This window comes from Balaenoptera physalus (assembly GCF_965194825.1).
Source record: "Balaenoptera physalus genome assembly, chromosome: 7".
In the NCBI taxonomy this organism is placed as follows: domain Eukaryota; kingdom Metazoa; phylum Chordata; class Mammalia; order Artiodactyla; family Balaenopteridae; genus Balaenoptera; species Balaenoptera physalus.
Window position 1 is genome coordinate 4,627,266 of NC_138886.1, and position 22,021 is coordinate 4,649,286.

Sequence of the window (22,021 nt, forward strand, 5' to 3'; positions counted from 1 at the left end):
CGCGAACTCCAAGAAGCTGACTGTGGTTTTGCTGTGTGAAACCCCAGATCGTTTCTAGGGTAATCAAGTGGTATCGAGTAGCAGTGTTATCCCCAGTAATAGAAGAGAACTGAGGCTCTGGAAAGTTGAACAACTCACCCAAGCTCACGGGTGGTTAAGTAGAGGGCTCATGGTTTATATCCACGTAGTTGACTACATACCTACACTCTTAATTAGATTAAGATCAGTAGAAGTCGTACCTCAGTCCTGTTGATCAGTAGAAATTTCACACTGACCTGTTCATTTTAAACCAAAAACATACCCATTGTATGTATGACTTTTGCCTTTTTTTCCTTCCAAAAGAAAAAATCCTAACCCCACATGTATCATAGGAAAATCCTGCATTGACTCCTGCTTTGCCTTTTCTCATACTTCCTGTGTAGACATTCACGGTCAGAACTTAAACCAACAAAAAACCTTCAACAGTCCGATAAGGAAGGAAACAAGTACAGTCGGCTCTTTGTATCCGTGGGTTCCGCATCCTCAGATTCAACCAACTGCAGAGGGAAAATATTTGGGAAAAGAATTCCAGAAAGCTCCAAAAAGCAAAAGTTGAATTTGCCACTCACTGGCAACTATTCACATAGCATCTACATTGTTTTTATAACTATTTACATAGCATTTACATTGTATTAGGTATTATAAGTAATCTAGAGATGGCTTAAAGTATACGGGAGGATGTGTGTAGGTTATCTGCAAATACTGCACCGTTTATATAAGGGACTTGAGCATCTGCGGAGTTTGGTATCCACGGCAGGTTCTGGAACCAGTCCCCCGTGGATACCTAGGGAAGACTGTACTCTGGGAGTCTGGAGAGAGACTTTGATCTTCCAGTGCTGGATACTTTGTTAGCTGCCTAAGAAATATTCTGTAACTTGCTTGTTTAATGCATCAAGGTTGAGCCAAGTTTCTGGGCATTTAGGTTGTTCGTAGCTTTAAAAACCACTCTCCACGGTGTACTGGAAGGAGCTTCCCAGCTGATCCTCTGGGTCGCCTTTCGCCTTTCGTGTTGGGTGCTTACAGCGTTTCCGTAGGCTCCGTACATTTGTCCTGGGCTTTCCGGAGAGTTTTATACAGAGTTGGTTGCGAGGCATCACCAGCGTGATGGATTCTTTTCCTCATTTGTACAAGAGGAACCAAGTCGGGGCTCCTTCTCAGCATACCTAACTCGTTCAGAACAGCGGGGATGGGGGGGGTACTTTTTCCTTTTTTCCATTACACTTACCAGTTTATTATCTGACATGTTTAGGATGACAGTATTTGATTAAAAGGTGATATACTTTTAATCAGTTTTGTGAAAATTCAGTCATTCCCGGCATTGTTGGAAGAGGCGAATTTTGGGGCATTAGTCACTTCTGATAATCACAAGACCAACTCTGTTCCCGGGGCGCTGGGCCCTGTGCTTACATCTTCTGCACGTACCATATCACTTAATTTCTATGACTGACCTTCCGTTTCTTCATCTGTAAAAGGAGGCTGCGATACCTCTCTCCATGGGGTTGTTGTGAGATAAGGAAAAGGCACTTTTGAAGTCTGCCTTAGGAAGTGTGCTCAGTCAACAAGAGAACAGCTTTGTCCTTGCGAGAGAGAAATCTTTTTTTTTTCCCCATATTGGGCTGATGGAGAAACAGGCTCAGAGGGAAGAGGAAACACCCAGAAATGCCCAGAGTAACTCGTACTTGAGCTGAGGTTTGAACTCGGGGCTGTCTGACTACAAAGCTCGTCCTCCTACCCAGTGGACCACACTGCCTCTGGAGTTGCAGCCTTTGCTGCCAAAGCACAAAGGAAAGCACTTGCCTCCTTGGACTTATTGCCCCCAAGCCACCAGGCCTTATTCCTCCTATTCCCAAAGGGAAAAGGCAGTTGTTAAAAATGATCAATAAAAAAAGTGTCTTCCTGAATGTTTTCTTCTATTTCCTGATTCCTGCTCTTACAGGCCTCAGACCTGAGCCGCTGGCCTTTTGCTTCCACTCCTGTTATTTTCAGCTGGTCTGACATCATAGTTATGTATCTTTTAAAGTCAGTGATCGTATGACTGTTTCCCATTCTTCCTTCTGAGTTTTCTCTGTGCTACCTTTCCCTCTTCCCCGCCTCCTTGCTTCATTTCCTGAGTAAGCAAGGGCTGGGGCTGAGGCTGATCAGATCCCTGATTTGGAGCCAGTTGGCTCCCAGCTGACGATGTTTATTATGTTTATGGAAGGAAGCAGAAGAAGCCGATGGGGGCTGCTTTTGATGGTAATGAAAATGATGCCTAAAGCAGAACTCAGCATTTCATGACATTAGAATAAGGGAGAGTTAAACTGTCCAACTGAATCTAAACTGACTGACTATGAGCACATAGGAATCATTTTTACTACCCATAAAAGAAGTTTATAATAATCTAATCGTAATTTTAAATTGATGAGATTGGTAATTTTTTAAAACTCATGTTTACTGGTTTCTCGACTGAAATCTTTTCAGTGATAAGTCGGCAAATGACTAATGCTTAGAATTCAGTGTCTAGAATTGAGATATGGAAGTGTCCAGTGGTTGTCATTTTACTCATTTCTCAGTTGAAAAACCTCTGTTTTCTTTGGGAGGAAGAGAAAAAAAGAAATATCCAGGGACATACCTATTATATGGGAATATTCAATTCTTCCTCCAGGCCTCACCTATGAATGTTTGCGAAGAATAACAAAGTAGTGTGTGTCAACAAACATTTGTTACTTGCTGGACCTCTAGCATTGCACTAGATTTCAACTAACAACCAAGCATCAGACATCACAAAGAGCCCTTTCCCTTCTTTCACTGCCTTAAGTAGAGACTTCTGGTGACTGATAAAATGTTTGTGTTTCAAAAATATATTTAAATTTCACCAATGCAAGTTTAGACTGCATTTTCATAGAGAAATACATCATCATAGAATTTCAGTGTTGGAAGGCACCTTAGACATAATTCTAGCCTTCCATTTTAGACTTTTGATCCAGGCCCTAGGTATGCAATAGAAAACTAGTATTTGGCGTTTCTGGTGGAAATATAAAGCTAATTCTGGGACGTGTCATTCATTCTTCCCTGCTACTTCTATCTTTGGTCAGTGATAGAGAAAGGTCAAGGACACATTTTGTTTTTGTTGGATATAGTATAGTGTGTAAAAGGATAATTATTCTGGGGTGGTTCAGGCTTAGTTGGAGATAAGAACATGATGGCCCATCTGGCGTGGACTGCTTCCTCTAATACGAATGTAGGTGAGCAAGATTGCCCCCATGTTGTCCCTCTTCAGAGGACATGTTCTCATTGTCACCATCGTTTAATAGTCTGTTAGGATGCTCTCATTAGTGCATTGTCAGATTTTGCCTTGATCCTATTTGTATATCCTGCCTTCATCTTCTTCAGTGGCCCAGTGGCCCTCCAACATGATTTGTATGACCCTGTGCGTTGCTCTCCAGGACCACGCAGGGTAGATAGGTTGAAAGCCTGGTATGAAAGGTAAGGTGGTTAACAGGAGATGGGGAAACACCAGTTTTTGTGTACCCTTGTCTGTCTGTTAGGGTCTCTTTTTCGCTTTCTTTTGTCTGCTTTCTCTCTCCCTCTACAAATAGTCCCTCCGATGGTTGTTTCCTCCATTTTTAGCCACATTCACAGTTTGCTTTTTATTGAATCTGTTTAGATATATGAGTGATAACTCTTCCAGCTGATTGGCATCCTTGAAGTATGATAACATGCATACAGCTGTAGTGTAAATAGGGGCAGTTGTTGTGGAGAAAGGCCTATTAATAAAGGTGTGAGTTCTGGAACACTCCAGAGGAACAATTCTAAACAACCCTAAACACTGCAGATATTTAAGAAAGAAAAAGACTGCTATCCATGCTCTCTGTTTACTTCTTTGACAGTTTTGAAGTTTGGACATTTGAGGATTCATATGTAGGAAAAAAGAAACCTAAATGGCATTTAGGATGGAAATGATGCCACAGTTGAGCAGAAGCACAGCCCTGATGGGGTGTCCTGCTTTCATGGTGATTGAAAGGCCTGAAACCCAGCTTCCCAGTAGAGAACAAATAGGCAAATAAACTGGAGGCTTCTTTATGGTTTATTGATGCTGTTTTGCCCAAGTAAAAAAAAAAATCATTTACCCATAAAAGCTCAAATCTAAGGTTGTTTTTTCTTTCTTTCTTTCTTTTTTTTCATATTGGCTATATGAAAGAAGCAGTAGGAGTAAAAGGAGAAAAGAAGCTAATATCATTATCTAATATTTAGATAAAAACCTGAGCAAAACAATTAGATTTATGGTATTTTTCTGTAGTTGTTTTCCTTGGCACAGATAATACCAGGCAACCTTGCTTCTTTCTTTCCTTAGAATTATGTTCCAAAGAAGAAACAGAGCTTTATTATAATACATGGTTCTTTCTCATTAGCTGGAAACAAAACACATTTTAATAATGAGGGGCAAAGGTTTTTGCAACTCGAAGTGGTGACGAAGTGTTCCTAGTTTTGCACAAATATTGGTTTTAGTTGAAAGCTTAATGGTTTCGGAGAAATATGACTGTATGAAAATCTCACCTTAGCCTCCCCCACCCTCCCAGCGCCACATACACATATGCCAGCTTCGTGGCGTGTGGCTTGATCCAGGTGTTCGTGGCATGAACTGATCCAGGTGTCAAATGTCCCTAGATTGGGGCCGTGAGCTTGGCATGCACTCTTGCATCTTGGAAAGGTTGTCAGTGCACTTATGCCAACCAGCTCTGGCTGTTATGGTCAGTGATCTGCAGGGGAAGTGGTCCTACGCGGATAGTGCCCTTGCCTCTTACTACCATGATGTATTACACAAATTCTCAAAGATGATCCCTAAGTAATAACAGATAATATACATGTGGATTCTCCTGGACAATAAGATAATTTATGAAAACCCATGAAGCACTAGCACAGTTGCCCATCAAACGATATCAAGGCTGCTAGGAAGGTCAGATGTGTTACTGCTGAGTCTAGAATTTAGGTTTTCTGACAATATTGAGGTTTCTATGGTTTCTTGGTTTCTTTTCTCCAAAGTTTTTGATGCCGAATGATATTAAAACCTTAAAATGATAGCATTTAGAACTTCCCCAAACTCCCCACCTTAGACATGACTGGAGTCAGTAGGAGGGAAAAACATGTGACATCTCCGCGCCTGCAAGAGGTCAGAGCGAAGGGAGCAGACAAGAGCCAGCGAATGCTAGAGATGCTCCGCCCCCGCCCCCTGAGCTCTAGCTCCCGCCTGCCCGAGAAGAATCCCTGTGTTCCATTGCTGAAGCAGAGACAACAAATGCCAGGTCCTCCGGTTAGAAAGATGCAGCACACTTAAAACCACAGGAAAAAGATATGTGAGGTGAACCCTGAATGGCTTTTTCCCTCGTGTGGTATGTGTGACCTCTTTAAGGTCAGAGTCTCCTCTCCCGTAAAGTGGGGGTGGGTGGGGTGGGTGGGGTGAGGGGTGGCTTCACTAAGACTCCTCTCTGACATGAGAATTCTATGATTTGAAGTAATCCGAGTGCAGTCTCCATGGATGCCTTTTCCTGAGCTCAAGCCTGCGGAGAGGTTCAGACATGCCCGCTTTTTTAGCAATTAGAGTAAGAGGGAGAAAGGATTCCTTCATGGCTCTGTCACAACGGTGAGCACCTGCAAAGCTGTGTGTTTGCTTTTGTAAGAGACCAGCCTTAAGAGGACCGTCTGATGGAGTCATCCTGTTCTCTAGATTGGCTCCAGTGACAGGCCAGGCCAGGCCAGGACAGTTTCACCAATCTGCCAGCCCACTTTAGAGCTGACAAATTCATTAGCATCACCTGTACGTCATGCACCGCCCTGCAGGTTGCAGAGAATGCAGACTAATCAATAACAAGGCTGTATCCTCCAGATATGTCTCCCTCGTGGCCAGCTTCACTCCTGGACCAGGCTACTTTACCTGGTGCTAAATCCCAGTGACAGAGAGGAGCTCTGCTGGGAGAGGGGAGCTGCCCGAGGGGGACTGGAGGAGGCCCAGGGGCTCCCCAGCCTTGATCTCTTCTTCCCCTCCTGTGGCCCTGCTCTAAGCCAGCCAGAATTTATCGTGACTTACTTCTATCTCATTCTTCATCCAAAGGGTTTAGTTACTGGAAGTACCAATGTGTCTTCCTAGTGTTCTTAGGAACATATATGTAATTCTGTGTAAAGTGATTTTTAGAAATAAAGTGAAATGCCTTAAGGTTCAGAGAAGTCTTGCTGCTGTTGTTGTTGAACTTGCTCCCCACCCTTAAAGAAGCCTTTGGTGAGTCTTTGAAAACGAAATAATGGTTTTCAGAGTAGGAAGAATCAAACCTTCATTGATCTGGCTTATAAATTTTGAGATTTTTGAATGTCAGTTTTCTTAAAGTGGGATTCAGGCCATATGGCATGGGTAGGATAGTGTTGCTTATGAATAGATGCTGTACCATGGACCCCTGGGAGGTTCTAGGAAACACTACAGCTTTTAAGTACTAGGCCTAATTGAACGCCACTGGCTTAATTAGTATATTGAATGTAATCCGTATGATGAATTTCCTTCTATTTTCTTCTCAAACTTCTGTCCATTGCAGAACATGTCCTTTATCTATTTTGGAGCAGGTAGAGCATTCAGAACAACGTGGAAGACGTGAAACAAGTTGGAGAACTAAGCAGGGGGATCATTGCTCATCTGATTTTCTGAACCCAAGATTTAAGTCAGAAACTTTGCATTTGAGTCCTATTTTTTTAAATAATTTCCTTTCATGTCATTTCCTTCCAGTATATTTTGTTACTTGTAATTTGAAGCATATTAAAGCTAATTGGATTTGGACTTTTTTAAAAAGCAGTAAAGACTTAGGCTGTCCAGAGGAAAAGGGTTTGCTGTTGTATGAAATTGTAGGGACATTCCTTCAGCACTTTGTGGTGAAGTCAAATACCCATATAACTTCTTTAGAAACCTAGAGGAATCAAACCTTAGAGCTAGGTGGATCCTTGGAGAAAACATGACGCACGTTTTGCAGAGAGGGGAGTGAGATGTGTAAGACTGCACAGCTCTTGTTAGTAGCAGAGCCCAGTAGCACATTTTCAAAGAGAATGCTTGTTATAGAGGCTCTTAGTCTGTACATTAGAGTGTACCAGGACACTACCTGGTAACATGCAACACTTGTGCATGTTTAATATTACTAAAACAGCATTACTTTAAGAAATATGCGGTAAATCAAGGTTTTCCTAATTCAAAATGGTGTTTCCCTCAGATCATTATGAGTTGTTGAAAATATCTCAGGCATAGAGCTAATTAGTAGACATAATTGATTAGAAAGGGCTTCAGGTTGAGAACTGACAGAAAAATCCGAGGTTAGTCATAGAAAATAGAAGTTTGACATTAATAGATAGCGAAATGGGAACTGAGAGAAATGCTCTCAAGATCCAGAGAACGCGGAAATAGCAGCTGCTGCTGAGTAGCCCCTTACCAGTAAACAAAGAGCCCCTCACCCCGGCTGGCCACGTGAGCACTCCCATTCCCCACAGCTGTGAGACGTGAAAGTTGAAAGAATGGACTGCTTTATTTCTCTCCCTCTTTCATATTGTTCTTGCTGAGTAATGGAGAAATGATCTTGGATAGAAAAATCACATTATAACTTTGACAAGTTGCCTTTTGAAATAGAGTTGTTCCCAAGCCACATATGTTTATTGAAATATATTTTTATAGAAAATATTACAGAGCCTGTAACTGAAAACTTATGGCAGTATTTTGGGGAGTGATATGTTCTTAATGTTAATTTGTAGATTAGCTCTGAACTCCCTTCTGCTGTTCTAGAACCATTGGCTGAGTGAACATTTTCCAGGAGTCTTTTCAGATCTAAACTGTGTTTCATGGAATGGAGTATTTAGTGCTTAAATAATGTATAAATCCAGTTGGACAGGAGCTGCCTGTCAGTTTTATTAACTTTGACCTTTTCTCCCATTATAAAGATGGTTCGGTAAATATTTAATGGGCTCCTTATAGATCTTGACAGTCGGAGCTGTGTTCCTGGAAACTGGGAAACGTATATATGGTGAACAAATGTTGCTTAATCACTGTGAGTCAGCTTTCAAAGGCAGGTTTTGTTTTGGGGGAAGAAAAGTCCTTCCATCTTCATGTGCTCTCAGGGGTGTGGTGTACATTAAGAGCATCCAAGATGGTAGAAGTTTCAAAGGAACCCTTTGAAAGACAGCAGCTAGCATGCATTTCTGCTGTTTTGGGTTTGCTTGTTTGGGCAAATGATCAAAATGATGCCAGGTGGGCAGAATCACCATGCTGCTCTGCATGCTTAGCAGGACGCGTCCACTCAAAAGAGTCAGCAGGGCTGGAGTGGCTGAGCTTGCATGGACCCCAATAAGATACAAAGAAGAAGGAGGGCCAAAAGGAGAGACGATTCCTTGAGCCAGGAGGGGACCCCTGCCAAGCTGTCTTTCCCTTTAATTCCATAAAGCTCCATGCATATTGCACTCATTGCAAATTCTGGTGGGGAAGATCGAAACCCAAGTAGCTGACATTTTGAAACATCGTCTTTCAAACTTGTACTGTCCCTTGCCTCCATCGATTTCCCATTTAAGAAATCTGTAGCAGAAAAACAAATCTGAGCAAAATTCATTGGTCTGCGATGAGTTGTTAGAGCCAAATTATGCCCCCCTTTCCACCCCGAGAAGAGCTCTGTTTTTATTATCAATGTGATATATCTTTGTCTTGTATTGTGCAGCCATAAGGCTCCCACAGCAGATCGACCAGGTAAATCAAGAGCCTGTTAAAGAGCAATATGGATGCTCCGAACACAGACATTTCAGTATTACTGGGTCACTGGATATCTTCATTTTTATAGCCACTTTCAAGAAGCAGATCATTTCAGTTGGTTTTGTTTTCTTTCACTCTCTATTTGTGTGCAGCCCAGTGGCTTTAGGTGAGGCCATTTATTTTTCAGAACGTTATTACCCTTTGCATCCAGGGCCCGGCCCCTTTTATATGGTGGTCACCAGTTTCATTACCATGAGCTGTAATGTAGCTGACTCTGCAAAGGAAATCTATGCCTTGGAAGAGCATTTTGAAAAGAAATTGATTCAGAGCTTCAGAATGAATTACTATTTGTGTATTAGTTAATTCTAAATGAATGTTTGAAAGACCTTGCTTAATTTGAGAAGGGAGGAAGAAACACACTGGACGTTGTAAGTGGTCTCAGTCCAAATTCTTAGCTTGGCATTTTCACATCTGAATGTTTTATTTACATCTGTTGAAAATTGGGATACCTTTCAAGGATAATTTTATTATAGAGATGAATGACAGCTCTTAAGACCGAAAATACAAAAGTATGGGATTTAAAAAGGAAGATGGGAGTCATGGTCACATGTCAAATTGGATATAAGCTTCGTTTGGCAATGAGTGAGGGTGATGAGTTGTATTTTAAATTGAAAGATTCTCATGATCGGGGTTGGGAGCGAGGGAGATTGACTGCATTGGGGCGCAAGGGAACTTTCTGCAGTGATGGAGATTTTCTGTATCTTGATTGGGGTGGCAGTGTCACAGGTATACATTGTCAGAACATCACACTGTACACCTAAAATGTGTGCATTTTATTTTATGTAAATTATAACTCAATAAAGAAGATTTTTTAAAAAGTCCTGTGTGTTTTAGAATTAGGCAGTATTATTTCTTTTTTCCAATAGAGAAATTAAAGTCTAGAAAAGTCAGATGATCTGTCCTAAGTAACCTCGAAGCTCAGCAGTTTGTCGTGAACAAAGCAAAGGATGCTGGCTCTCAGCCCATTTAAAGTCTACTGCTTCCTTACCCCAGTTGTATTGTTTCAGTTGCATGTACATGGAGTGGAATTAACTTCTCCAACCAGTTCTGTTCGGTGAACCTGTATCCATTTGTATACATTGTCGTAAGATATGTTCATGTGCTTATTCTTGTGATTGATACTTGTATCTTAACCCCTGGAAACAGCAGCCCAGTGGTATGCTTGAATCTGTTTATGATAAGCCTGTTGTTCTCCTGGCTTACTGCAGTGAACTATGAGTTATATGCTTTTTATTATAAGCAAGACATGACAGTAGCAGGAGTTCCCAGAACTAATCTGTCTTTAAGGAAACCCACTGGCTCCTCTTTTAAAAAATGACATAAGCTTTAAAACCATTTACATAAAGCATATATGAATAGTAGTGAAAAATAAAGTAAAAAATTATCCCAATTCTACTACTTCGAAATACACTGTTAACATTTTAGAGAACATGTTTTTAAGTGTCTCTCTGTTTACAGTGTAACCTGTTTTTTTTTAATTCAACAAAATGATGTTTTAAAGTTCTTTACATATTTTACCCAATTTCCCAGTTATTGTTGGGCATTTAGATTGTTTCCAGTTCTTTATCATTTTGTAATGCCATGATGAACAACCTTATTCATGTTTCTTTTCCGATTTGTCTGATTTTCTCCTTATAAATACATTCCTTAAAGCAAAATGTTAGCAGCTGTATTTGAAGTTATTAAAAATGTTCTGAGCCAGTACGATGTATCAAGTATTGATAGTGTAATACCCCTTATCTAGCTTTTACCAAATGTTATTTTTCTTCCCCTTTTGTTCGGTTTTTCTCTGCAGTTGCAGTACCATGCAGGTCTGGCATCTGGCCTTTTGAATCAACAGTCGTTGAAACGTTCTGCTAACCAGATGGGAGTATCTGCTAAACGTAGACCAAAGGCTCAACCCACGACTCTCGTCTTACCGCCTCAGTGAGTGATGGGTTTGAAAAACGTACTTTCGTCCTGGGTGAAGTCTACTTTGTGCTTGTTTTTAGCTAAATGGAAACTTGTTTTTGCAAAATCATTTCTTTCTTTTAGAAAGGTATCTGTTAAGATTAGAAACCAAACATGTAGGTAATCTGTTTTGCATAGGTCTTAAAAGAAGCAGTTATAATGCACTTCATAGTTTACACGGTTTGTGTGTGACTCTAGGACCTCAGGATACCTCAGAGCTTATTCTTTGTTTCCTTGTCACATTCCCGGAGTTGGCAGAGCATAAGGGCAGTTCTCCTTATCTTACAAATGAGACAGCCGAGGAGCACATTTTGATAAGCTGCAGCCCATCTCGGGAATCTGGTAGAGCTGGGATTAGAATCAGTGCCAGGCCCACTTATTCTTTTTTAAAACAGTAATACATGTGCTCTTGCTTTTCCCAATAGGAGAGATAGCAGACACTGTAAAGTGTACAGATCACTGGTTGTTCACATGTGTATACCTCCGTGTAGCTCCACCCACATCAAGCCACGTGGCCACCACTTCCAGAACCCCACAAGGGTTCTTCTCACGTTCCCAGTGCCGCCTCCCTCCCTAAGTTTAACAGCTGTTCTGACTTCCTTGAACAATTGATTTTACCTGTTCTTGAAATTCATATAAATGGAATCACACAGCATGTAATCTTTTATATCACTGTCTTCACTCAACACAGTATGTTAGATTCATCCAGGTTGCTTGTTCTTTTTTGTTGCTGTGTAGTATTCCTTTGAATATGCCACAATTATTCCACCCGTTGGGTTGTTCTTTACTAGAAGCCCCAGTAGATGAAGGCCAAGGCTCAGTCAGTGATGTGGAGTCAGAAATTGAAGCACACCAGTCTTTGCCAGTAGCTTTTCTATCCACGTGAACACTCCCCTGAAAGGGGCACTACTCCCCAAAGCTCGACTTGGTCTTTAAACACATTGCCCAGCCCAACCCGCCCTCCTATTGTACCCTCTTTTGCTTACATCCTCAGTTACAAACTACATTTTAAAATCTCCAGTCCAAAGGAGTGTTTGCAGGGGAGATTCGGTTGTTTGCCTTTACACAGGATCTCATTTATTTTCTGTTTGGTTAGCAACTATTTATTATGCCTGCTCTCTGCCACGCACTGCCCTAGGCTCTGGGGATACAATCATGAGCAAGACAGACGTGGTCCCATCTTCCTGAAGCTTTTGGTTTAACTGAGGGGGAAAGACAAAAAACAAGTACCCCTAAACAAATTAATAAATTAATACAACGATTTCTGGTTATGATTAGTACTTAGGAAGGGAACACATAGGGTGGTAAGGAGGGGAGACTGCTTAAAACAGGTGGTCAGAGAAGGCCTCTCCAGGGAGATGACATTACAGGGAGACTTGGAGAACGAGGAGGAAAAGGGCCATTCAGGAGCTGGGGAGATTACAGGAGATGACTCTGGGGGTCTTTGCTCTCACCAGTGGATACCCATAGCCCACCATTTCTATGACTTTCAGGTTTTCTTCACAGTTAACATTTGCTTCCAGGATGGGATGATCATAACCAGCAAGCCTCCAACAAGTTATTTTTTGTCTGCTGCATGCACAGGTGCCATCCTTTCCAGAGACTACAGGGACAGTTTCTTTGAGTGATGCAGGATAGAGAGAGTTTTCACCATTTGGCAGGAAGCTTCTTCTGTCTGATGCTTCTCATGTGTTGATTTGGTGGTTCTGCACATCTCAACTTTCGGCTCTCAAAAGTCTAACGGGCCCTTATAACTTGTCATCTTCTCTGCTTGGATTGTCTACTGAGGCAAGATGCTTGGCGAGAAGTGAAAGACTTTCTAATGGTCCCACAAGACTGGAGCCAAAAGTGTTTGTTGCTAACTCTCTCTTGACAAAAGTCAGCTCTTAGTCCATCTGTTCACCATTTGTTAATTTGCATTGGCTTGAAACCTGTTTACAGGTGACATGCTATTATGAGGACACTTAGAAACTATTTTAAGCACCAAGGCAATCAACAGACTCTGTTCGCATGCCAAAAAAAAAAAAGAAAACAACTGGTGTTCACAACTGTCATTATAAATTTATAATAAATCACTCAAAATACTTAGTTTCAAAGAGAAAAGTGGTTACTGCGTCCTAAGAATACAATGTTGAAATGATTTCCTTTACTTAGTAGCCTCTTTCCTGTGAAAATTGACTGCTGCCTTTTCACATCATTGAGCTTTGTGGACTCGCATTATCCTGGAATCCCTTTGTAAAGTGACTGTCCAGTAGGCAGGATCTATAGCTAAATGACATTCTGTTCACTTTTATTGAGTACCTACTATGTGCCACTTATAGTGTTAGATGTCCAGAATAGAGACACCAGTAATGCATAGCTGCTGGCCTAACTGGATCAGATATATATATATTTTTTTCTTAATTAATTAATTAATTCATTTATTTTTGGCTGTGTTGGGTCTTCGTTTCTGTGCGAGGGCTTTCTCTAGTTGTGGCAAGCGGGGGCTACTCTTCATTGCGGTGCGCAGGCCTCTCACTGTCGCGGCCTCTCTTGTTGCGGAGCACAGGCTCCAGACGCGCAGGCTCAGTAGTTGTGGCTCACGGGCCCAGTTGCTCCGCGGCATGTGGGATCTTCCCAGACCAGGGCTGGAACCCGTGTCCCCTGCACTGGCAGGCAGATTCTCAACCACTGCGCCACCAGGGAAGCCCTGGATCGTACATATTTCTTTAGACTAAAAAATAGGACACTAGTAATATATACATATTGTACATTTTGAAAAAACCAAAGGTATCAAAAAAAAAAGAAAAAATAATAATACCGTCACCCTGAGAAAGTTATTGTTAAAGTTTTGATGGATATTGTTCTAGATTTTTTTCTATGCATATGTAATATATAATTTTTAAAAACAAAAAACAACCGTCATGAAAAATTGTAATATTGTTCTGTATCACATCCCAACATTTATTGAATGTAGTTCTTAGATTTTAAGGTAGTATATTTTGACCTGTGGAATACTTAAATTTGCTTTTGTTAATCAGCCATGTTGTGGTTTTATCTGTAGGACACGACTCATTACAGAATTTTTACTGTAAGTATGATATGACCATAAACTATCTTTGTCATTATGGAAATCCCTTGAACTCCCTTATAAAACAACACCCGAATCCTCTGGGGTTGCTACAGTAGTCATCTATTGCTACATAAAAAATTGCCCCCAGACTTAGTGGTTTAATAACAGTAAACATAATCGCCCATATTTTCTGTGAATCCTACCTGGGAGTGGCTTGGCTTCATGGTTCTGGCTCAGAGCCTCTCATAATATTGCAGTCAGATGGCAGCCAGGACCACAGTCATCTGCAAGTTGGGCCAGGGTTCAAAGGTCACTTCCAAGGTAGCTCACTGACATGGCAGGTAAGTTGGTGCCAGCTGTCGGTGGGAGACCTCATTTCTTCCCCACGTCCACAGGGTGCCTGAGTGTCTTCTGGACTTAGGGTCCACAGGGTGCCTGAGTGTCCTCTGGACTTAGGGGTGACTTCTTCCAGAGCAAGCCATCTAGAAGAAGGCGAGCCAGGCAGAGCCTATCCTTTTTATGGCCTCACCTCAGGGGTACGTAGCAGCAATTCCACCCTGTAGTGTGTGTTAGAAATGATTCACTACGTCTGACTGACATTCAAGGTGGGGAGAAGAGCCTCTCCCTTTCAAAGGAAGGAGTGTCAGAATTTGCAGACCTATTTCAGGGAATTCCCTGGCGGTCCAGCGGTTAGAACTCGGAGCTTTCACTGCAGGGGCCCGGGTTCAGTCCCTGGTTGGGGAAGGAAGATCCTGCAAGCCGCGGGGTGCAGCCAAAAAATTATAAAAATTTAAAAATAAAAAAGAATTTGCAGATATATTTTAAAAGCGCCCCAGTTGCCAATGAGGAGAGACATTACACAGAGGGAAGAGTGGCGGAGCCTGTGAGCCCCATTGACTTATTTATTCAGCAAATATTTACTCGGGGCCTGTAGGTGGTTGGTTCTGTGCTCCATGCTGGGGATTTGGAGACGAATAAGATAGAATTTCGGCTTTCAGGACACTCTGAGTAGAAATAGAGGAACAAACAAGTAGCAGGGAGTCATAGTCGAGTGTGCCAGGTCCTAAGGACGTGGTCCTAACGTGCCCGAGAAGGCCACAGGCGGGATGCTGAGAGAGATCCACTCAGGGAGGCCCAGCCAAACTTCACCCAGTTTCTCCACTGCCAGCTGTGAAGGATGGAGGCTTTCCTTTGTGGAGAGCTGGATGCTTTCTTGCATAAGCCTACAGGATTCTAAGGAAAGGGTTTATTTCTTTTTTTTCTTTTTTCTGTGTTATATTCTCCAATGACCTTTTTCTTTTTTTTTAAACATCTTTATTAGAGTATAATTGCTTTACAATGTTGTGTTAGTTTCTGCTGTATAACAAAGTGAATCAACTATATGCATACGTATATCCCCATATCCCCTCCTTCTTACGTCTCCCTCCCACCCTCCCTATCCCACCCCTCTAGGTGGTCACAAAGCACGGAGCTGATCTCCCTGTGCTATGCAGCTGCTTCCCACTAGCTATCTGTTTTACATTTGGTAGTGTATATATGTCCATGCCACTCTCTCACTTCGTCCCAGCTTACCAGGAAAGGGTTTATTTCTAAACAGTGGAGGAGGCCGGCGAAGGACCAGGGGCTGGGCTCCTCGCTCGCCCGCCCCTGGAGCGCTGCGCGTCTGTTAGTGTGGTGGCAGTTGAGTTTCTGCATTGGCTTGTGTCAGCAGTTGGGTGGCACGGAAGCTACTGCCACAAAACCACCGTCTCTGCCTGAGTGCGCCGAGACCACAGGCGTGGCAAGAACGCAGGAGAGTTGTACCATGCGTTAATGTGTTTGTTTTTTAAATGCGGTTGGCTTTAATAGCAGTAGTCTTTGAAAACTCAGATTCTCCCCTGAGTTCCCAGAGGATTAGTGATTTGTGGGATTAATGATTCATATCTTTCTCCCCCTCCAAAGAAGCTTGTAAGGAGACAAAGATGTTGTTCATGATGAAAGGTCTTTGATCCCGTATTAGCGTTCAGAGGGCACTGGTGAAGCGACCTCACTTCCGTGATTCCCGAGTGTTCATATTAAGTCTTTTGCAGACGGGCACTATCGTTTTCATAAAGGAGCTGTGTCCCCTGTTGCAGGGTAAACGTTGTCAGCCTTTGACCTTTGTAGGATTGGGATCAGCCTGGGAAGTGGCTGTCGTACTTGATTGATTTGTAAGTTGCATCCTGAGATCGCTGTGTACTTACTATATGTCAGCTGGAGCCACGTTTACTTGTGCTCTCTTAGATAGCAGTCTCAACTCTATGCTGTATTGTTTAGTGTACTTTTGTGGCAACATGGGATGTTGGTTTTAATCAATATGGCCAAGCTGACTGGCCTGTGACTCCTGTTCAGCAACTTGGCCTGAGGAAATGCTGGCTTTCAGTGGCAGCCGAGGTGAAAGACTCTTCTGTGTTCTTATTTTCTGCACACACAGATCTCATTTAGGTTTCAGGAAAAAAAAACATAAATGTTTTACAGAAAGGTTATTTTTAAAAGTATTGCCTGCCTCCCCCCCCACCTCTGCCCCAGAAGTTGTCAGGCCAGGCAGTTTCTTTTGTATCACGTTATGGTTTGTGAAGAGGTCCTGCCTACGAAATTAAGGGCCTTTCGTAGGCTGCCTTCTCGCTGGTCACTGGGGATGCGCCGTCCCCCCTCGCAGCCACAAGCGGCCCTTCTGCTTGTCCACTAGGCCCGGTCCCCTCTCGCCTCCTCCGAGCCATTTCTCCGTGGGTCTCCTGTTTCTGTCCTGCTCCGTCAGTGCTCCCCTTCTCCTGGCCCACTCCTGGTGGAATGCAGACATGCTTATTCCAAAACCATCTCCTGGGAGAACAGCCGACTCATGAGCCCCTCCCCTTCCAGCTCCCCGCTCCCCTCTCTCCTCTTTACTGCAGACCTCCTTGAAGGAGTTGACTATGCGTGTCTCCACTTTCCCAACCACCCCAGGCAACAACTGTTCTGATTTCTCTCCCCGTTCCCTAGTTTTGCCTCTTCTAGAACTCCGCGTAAACAGAGTCATGCAGAACGTAGTACTTTCCTCCTGGTTTCTTTTGCTCGGTGTGGCGTTTTGGAGATTCATTCGTGTTGTGTGTGGCAGTGCTTCGTTGCATTTTATTGCTGAAAAGGATTCCTTGGAGTTCTCCCGAGCCTGCCAGTGGCATTTCCTCACCATTCGGCATCTGCTTCAATATTGTCTGATACCTTCGAGAGTGTGGGGAGTCTTCACTTCATGCTCCTGTTCTTGGATGACCTGCCTCAGGTCTGAGTAACAACAACACACAAAAACTGCGCGCAGAGACAAGTGTTGCTGGAGAGAAAGGCCACCAATTCAGGAGGTAACAGGGATAATGACACCACACGCACACCCAGGGGGTCCCGTGTTTGAACGACAGATTGCCTTCGGTACGGTGGCCACGGATTTGGTTCTGGGAGTTTAGCTGAAAGAGGCTCATTTTCTGCCCCTGCCTTGCACGCTCATTCCCAAGGAGATCATCGACTTGAAATTACACATGGTGCTTATACAGATGATTGGAGTCTCTCCAAAATGTGTGGTAAATGCAGCTTCTGTTCTTGAAAGGCGGAGGCTTCTGTTGTCTTTTGCTTAACGTGAAACCTACAGGAATCACGGAGAGCAAAGCGGTGACATGAATCCATCCTTGGCGATAGTGATGAACGAGGGGGCACCACTTACCGTGGTCATTGATGTTTAAACTGAGAAAGGCAAATATTTGCCAGGATGAAGCGCACTAAACCCAGAGTCTCTTCCTGTAGCTTCCTGGCTGTTACATCATTATCTCTTCTGTTGTTGATTTTCCGGACCTTTTTTACTAGTTTTTTTTCTCAGCCACACAGAGATGAAACTCCAAGTTTCTGTATTTGCTATGCTGTTACAGAAACCTTGATATAGATGTCGTTTGATAGTGACTGTGAACCTGCTTCCTTGCAGGGACCTAATTTTCTTCTTGATTACTTGGGCTTTGTTTTGCCTCCCGAGGATCTTGATATTTTGTTGAGGGCAGAATTTGGTTGTATGCTGATAAGTTTATGTTAAATTCTTCAACTTAGATGGTGGTAGGAGCCTTGAACAAGAATGTTTGGCATCTCTTTTTATTAGAGTTTAGTTTGTCTCTGAGCAAAGCGACAGTGAATACACCACGAATGCGAAGCAAACCGGTTCATTGCCGTGAGCTTTAGAAATACACAGCATCGTTTCCTGAAACCCCTTTTCCAGGGATGCTTATTTCCCAGGCTGACTCTCTCTCTGCGCTTGGGCTGGTGAGCAGAGCAAGGAAAGGAAACAGAGAACTTTGCAGCTGTAAGTTTCCTTGTGTTGAGCAAAAAGTCATCAAAACTTGAGTAGAAATTCACTAAATCCTCCTTTCCCCTACTGGCAAGTATTAAGTAACAATATTCATTAAATACCACTGGGAGGCTGTGTAATAAAGAAATAATCCTAGGCCTTGGTGGCTATAGTTCTCCAGAAGAGTTGAAATTGAGAATGTAATTAAAGATTAAAACATTGTTTGCATTCTAGAATGTGGAAGAATCTTCCTCTCCGTTGTGGGGCCATATTAATAAGGAAGAGATCAGTTTCCAATAACCAACACTACGGAAGCTCATTTATTAACATCAGTTATGTTTAAGCTGTCTGACTCAGTACTTCTTTTGCCTTTTTTCCTATAAGACTGGAGCTGTGTCCCGGAATAGTGAGGGATGCCAGTCTTATCAAAAAAAAAAAATTTATCCAAATCTGTTCAGCGTCCTGAGTTTGGATAGGAGTGTTCATATGGCAGGGGTTACCTGTATATGGCTCTTCAATCCTGTAATTCATCGTATCCCTCTGTTTTGTCAACAAGATAATTTTCAGCCTGTTAGTTTCAACCAGATTTCCTTGTACAGGCTAAAAGGTTGGTAGGAGCTAGTATACCTAGCTATTTTGAGGTTTTATCATTGTGGCTGGGAAAGGGGTGAGAACTCTATAAAATGTTGTCAGACCATCTTGACACTGTGACAGAAAGAAACCCTTGGCGGTCAGATACCTGGTATTCTGAGCTCGTGCAGCCAGCCTGCACCCTTAACCTCAGAGTGGGGACAGGGAAGAGCCCAGGGCCTCACCCAATTGGATTGTAAAAGTTTAACTGCACAAGCATCATTTCATTTTCTTCCTCTGCTTTTTTGTTGCCATTCACATTTGTTTTCCATTTGCCTTGAAGTCGAATCAGAAGGCACTTGAGGCCGAGGGTGTGGAGTAGTCTTCTTATGTACCCAGGTTCCGCTGTTGCCTGTTCCTGCTGTTCAGAGTTTCCATTCTAGGGCCCGGAGAAGACGCAGTCCGTAATCGTTCTTGAAATGTCCTTTTTTATGTGTTTATTGCTTGTGTTATTGGCAGGTGGAGAAGGAAAGTGTCTTTCTCCATCTGTGGCATTGACTGGGGAAGGGAAAATGTGGTTCAGTGACTGGGCAGATAGAAACCTTCAACTCTGAACTCCTGTACGGCTTTATTTTGGTGACCCTTCCATGGCATTTGCCACTGTCTGCCTTGTGTTTTGTTAAGCCTGGAAACTCCTTGGGGACCAGGGTTCCCTGTGTCCCTTTCCTGCCTGGCCTTGGCTCACATACTGACGGCTGAGTGAACCAGCCCTGGAGGCTAGTTCCCCTCTGTGCTGCGCCCCGCCCCCCGCCAAGCTGATGAGGCCAGAGTGTCTTTTTACAAGATGTGCTGGACGTGCGTTTGTACTGCTCACGCCTCTAGATAAGTTGGAAGCGTTAAGCGTTGGATATATAAATGGCTGGGAGCCAGGTGCAGGAATGCCGGCAGGTGAGCATTTGCAGTTGTGGGTCTGGCTCTGCTGAGTGAGGGTGGTAGGATTGGATCTGCAGGCTGGGGCAGCAAAAGCAGGGCCCGAAAGGCAGACAGAGGCCTTGCAGCGGCGCCACAGGGAGCAGTGGGCCCTGGGGCCCGTGAGCAGGGGCTGGTGTGCCGAAGGTGGTGTGTTGGGAAGATTAATCAAGTAGCAGAATGCAGATAAATACGGTGGTCCTTGGTAGCTGTTTAAAAGATAATTGGTTCATGTTACTTATCTTTTATCCCCTCTATTTGGGCAGGAGAAAAAATCTCTGGGAGAAATAAACGAGGAATCCCTCATAAATATTAATGTAAAAGTCTGTCTATGGAGAATAAATATAGGGACATTTTGTTTTAAATGCTCTATGTCGTTGTGCTTCATTAACATATGTGTTGTAAAAGATCCTCTTCTCCCCTTGAGAGAACCGTATTTGGTTCAACTAATAGCTGCCTGCTGAAACCCGAAACTTGTTGGGATTTGTCATACTTTAGACGGACAGGAGAACTACTGCGCTCCCCTGCTTCAGCCAGAGGGTTTCCGTGCGTTCACCCGTTCTCAGAAGTGCTGGCCCGTGGCAGGAAGCCAGTGGCAAGTCCTGGATCCCGTCTCGTTATCTAGACCCTCCGTCTGGACCTCTGCTTCATGCCGTCTGGTTTGCTACTGTGTGTGCGCGTGTGCGTGTGCGTGCTTGCACAAGTGTGTTTATGTTTGTACTGTTCACTCTGCACGCATTTGTCAGGCCCTCTCTACAGGCTAGGTGTATGCTTGATCAAGCTGGCAATCTAAAGGCGTAGAAGTCCTCCTGTCTGCAAACCGATGGAAAAGAGAATGAGTTCCCTTTGAAGCACATTGGAGGTGTCCATAAGCCTTGGGGAAACGATATGATGGACCCGACTTGCTTTAAGATACTCCAGCCTTCCACTTCTCAAAAGGGTTGAGGGATATGATAAAAATAGTTGCTAATTTTTGAAACTGGATCATGAGAATATAATACTGTCGATGAGATCATTATACTGTTTATCTACCTTGGAGTGTATTTTTTAAAATTTCACAACAAAATGGTTTTTTTGGAAATATGGGTCTGGAGCTTGGATTGTTGTTGAAGAAGCAGAGTTTCGGCAGTCAGCAGTGTAGGGGTGATAGGAGAGGTCTTGGGAGTGGGTAGACTCTGCCAGGGGTGGTGGAGGGAGACCAGAGGAGGGCACGCAGAGGAAGCGCTGGCGAAGGACACTGCCGCCCTGCCCAGCCTTGCCCCGCCGTCAAGTGGCACTTCAGCCCTTTATTGTCTGGTTCTGGTCCTGGCCTCGCTTCTCAGACCCTTTGTGACATGGACCAAACTTTAAGACTCCATGTCTTCCATAGATACTGAATCAAAGAGAAATTGCATAAAATAGAAAACTGTAATAAAGAAGCTGGCCATTAAGCACCAACTCGAATGCGGCAGCCTGCAAAATCAGTTTAAAAATTATATTTCATTGCATCCTCTAATTGCATTTCTCCTTTACAAGGTGATTTTATCCAGGAAGACAGCTGTCTAGTGTGGTAATTACATCACTCTGGCCATTCCTGGGCAAAGGAAGAAAAGAAATGGGTGGTTGAATAGTACACTCATCAGATAGAAGCTGGATCTTTTTTTAAAATCCCTTTTTGCATAACAAAGAGAGCTTCAGGATTGTTAATATTTCACACTATGCCATTCCCAACCCACGCTGGTTTTAAGTAAAACTCTCTCTTTTTAAATCTTTCTGTGCTTTCTTGGAATGGAAAGTAATTTTGGTGGTCTCTTGATGTGGCTCTTTTTCTTTCTCTGTCTGCCATGTAGGCCATTAGTAACCTGTGGATTTGGGCCCAGAAAGTCCCTATGTAGAGTTATAATAGTCAAGAAGCACTGAGCCACTGTCTCTGTTTATCTGTGCTGAAAACTGTTCTGTAAGCTTTAACAGGTACAGTGACCTCGGCAGTGTGGGGACAGGACTGAGTTAGAAAATGCCTTTGTCTCTTAGCTTGAGTCTTTTAGGGAAGAATGGATTTTGATCCGGTGGTGCCGGTCACTCTCATAGTCACATTCATGGCAGATACACAGGAATTTTGAATAATAATTTTAAAAAAACCTATTTTCAGCCCAGGTTATACTTATTTTTAGCTTCCTCAGACTCGAGGTATATCACTTCCCCAAGTTTGCTTAGTGTAAAGGAAGCGGTCATTGTCATTCTGTTTGGAGGCAGTTTCTCAACCTAGATTAAGCTCTGAGCTCGGGGTCCGCTGGTTGTTAGGATGAGCTCTCAAGGTCAGTCCTCACTCTGGGGACATTTTTTTTTT

At 43.2% G+C, this 22,021-nt stretch overlaps 1 protein-coding gene and 1 long non-coding RNA gene across 4 annotated transcripts in view; one reads left to right on the forward strand and one right to left on the reverse strand.

The window, feature by feature from the left end:
- MED27 (mediator complex subunit 27) overlaps positions 1 to 22,021 on the forward strand; it is a 209,670-nt gene that overhangs the window by 53,830 nt on the left and 133,819 nt on the right. For all 3 annotated transcript variants that reach the window (XM_082468228.1, XM_082468229.1, XM_082468230.1), the window contains exon 3: positions 10,635 to 10,765. In XM_082468228.1, coding sequence (XP_082324354.1) covers positions 10,635 to 10,765 — 131 coding nt within the window. The remainder of the gene's footprint in view (positions 1 to 10,634; positions 10,766 to 22,021) is intronic.
- LOC309663794 lies at positions 10,792 to 21,011 on the reverse strand. Its single transcript, XR_014265475.1, has 2 exons — positions 14,277 to 21,011; positions 10,792 to 14,241 (listed from the first exon to the last, which is right to left on the reverse strand). It is a non-coding gene; the product is annotated as an uncharacterized lncRNA (long non-coding RNA).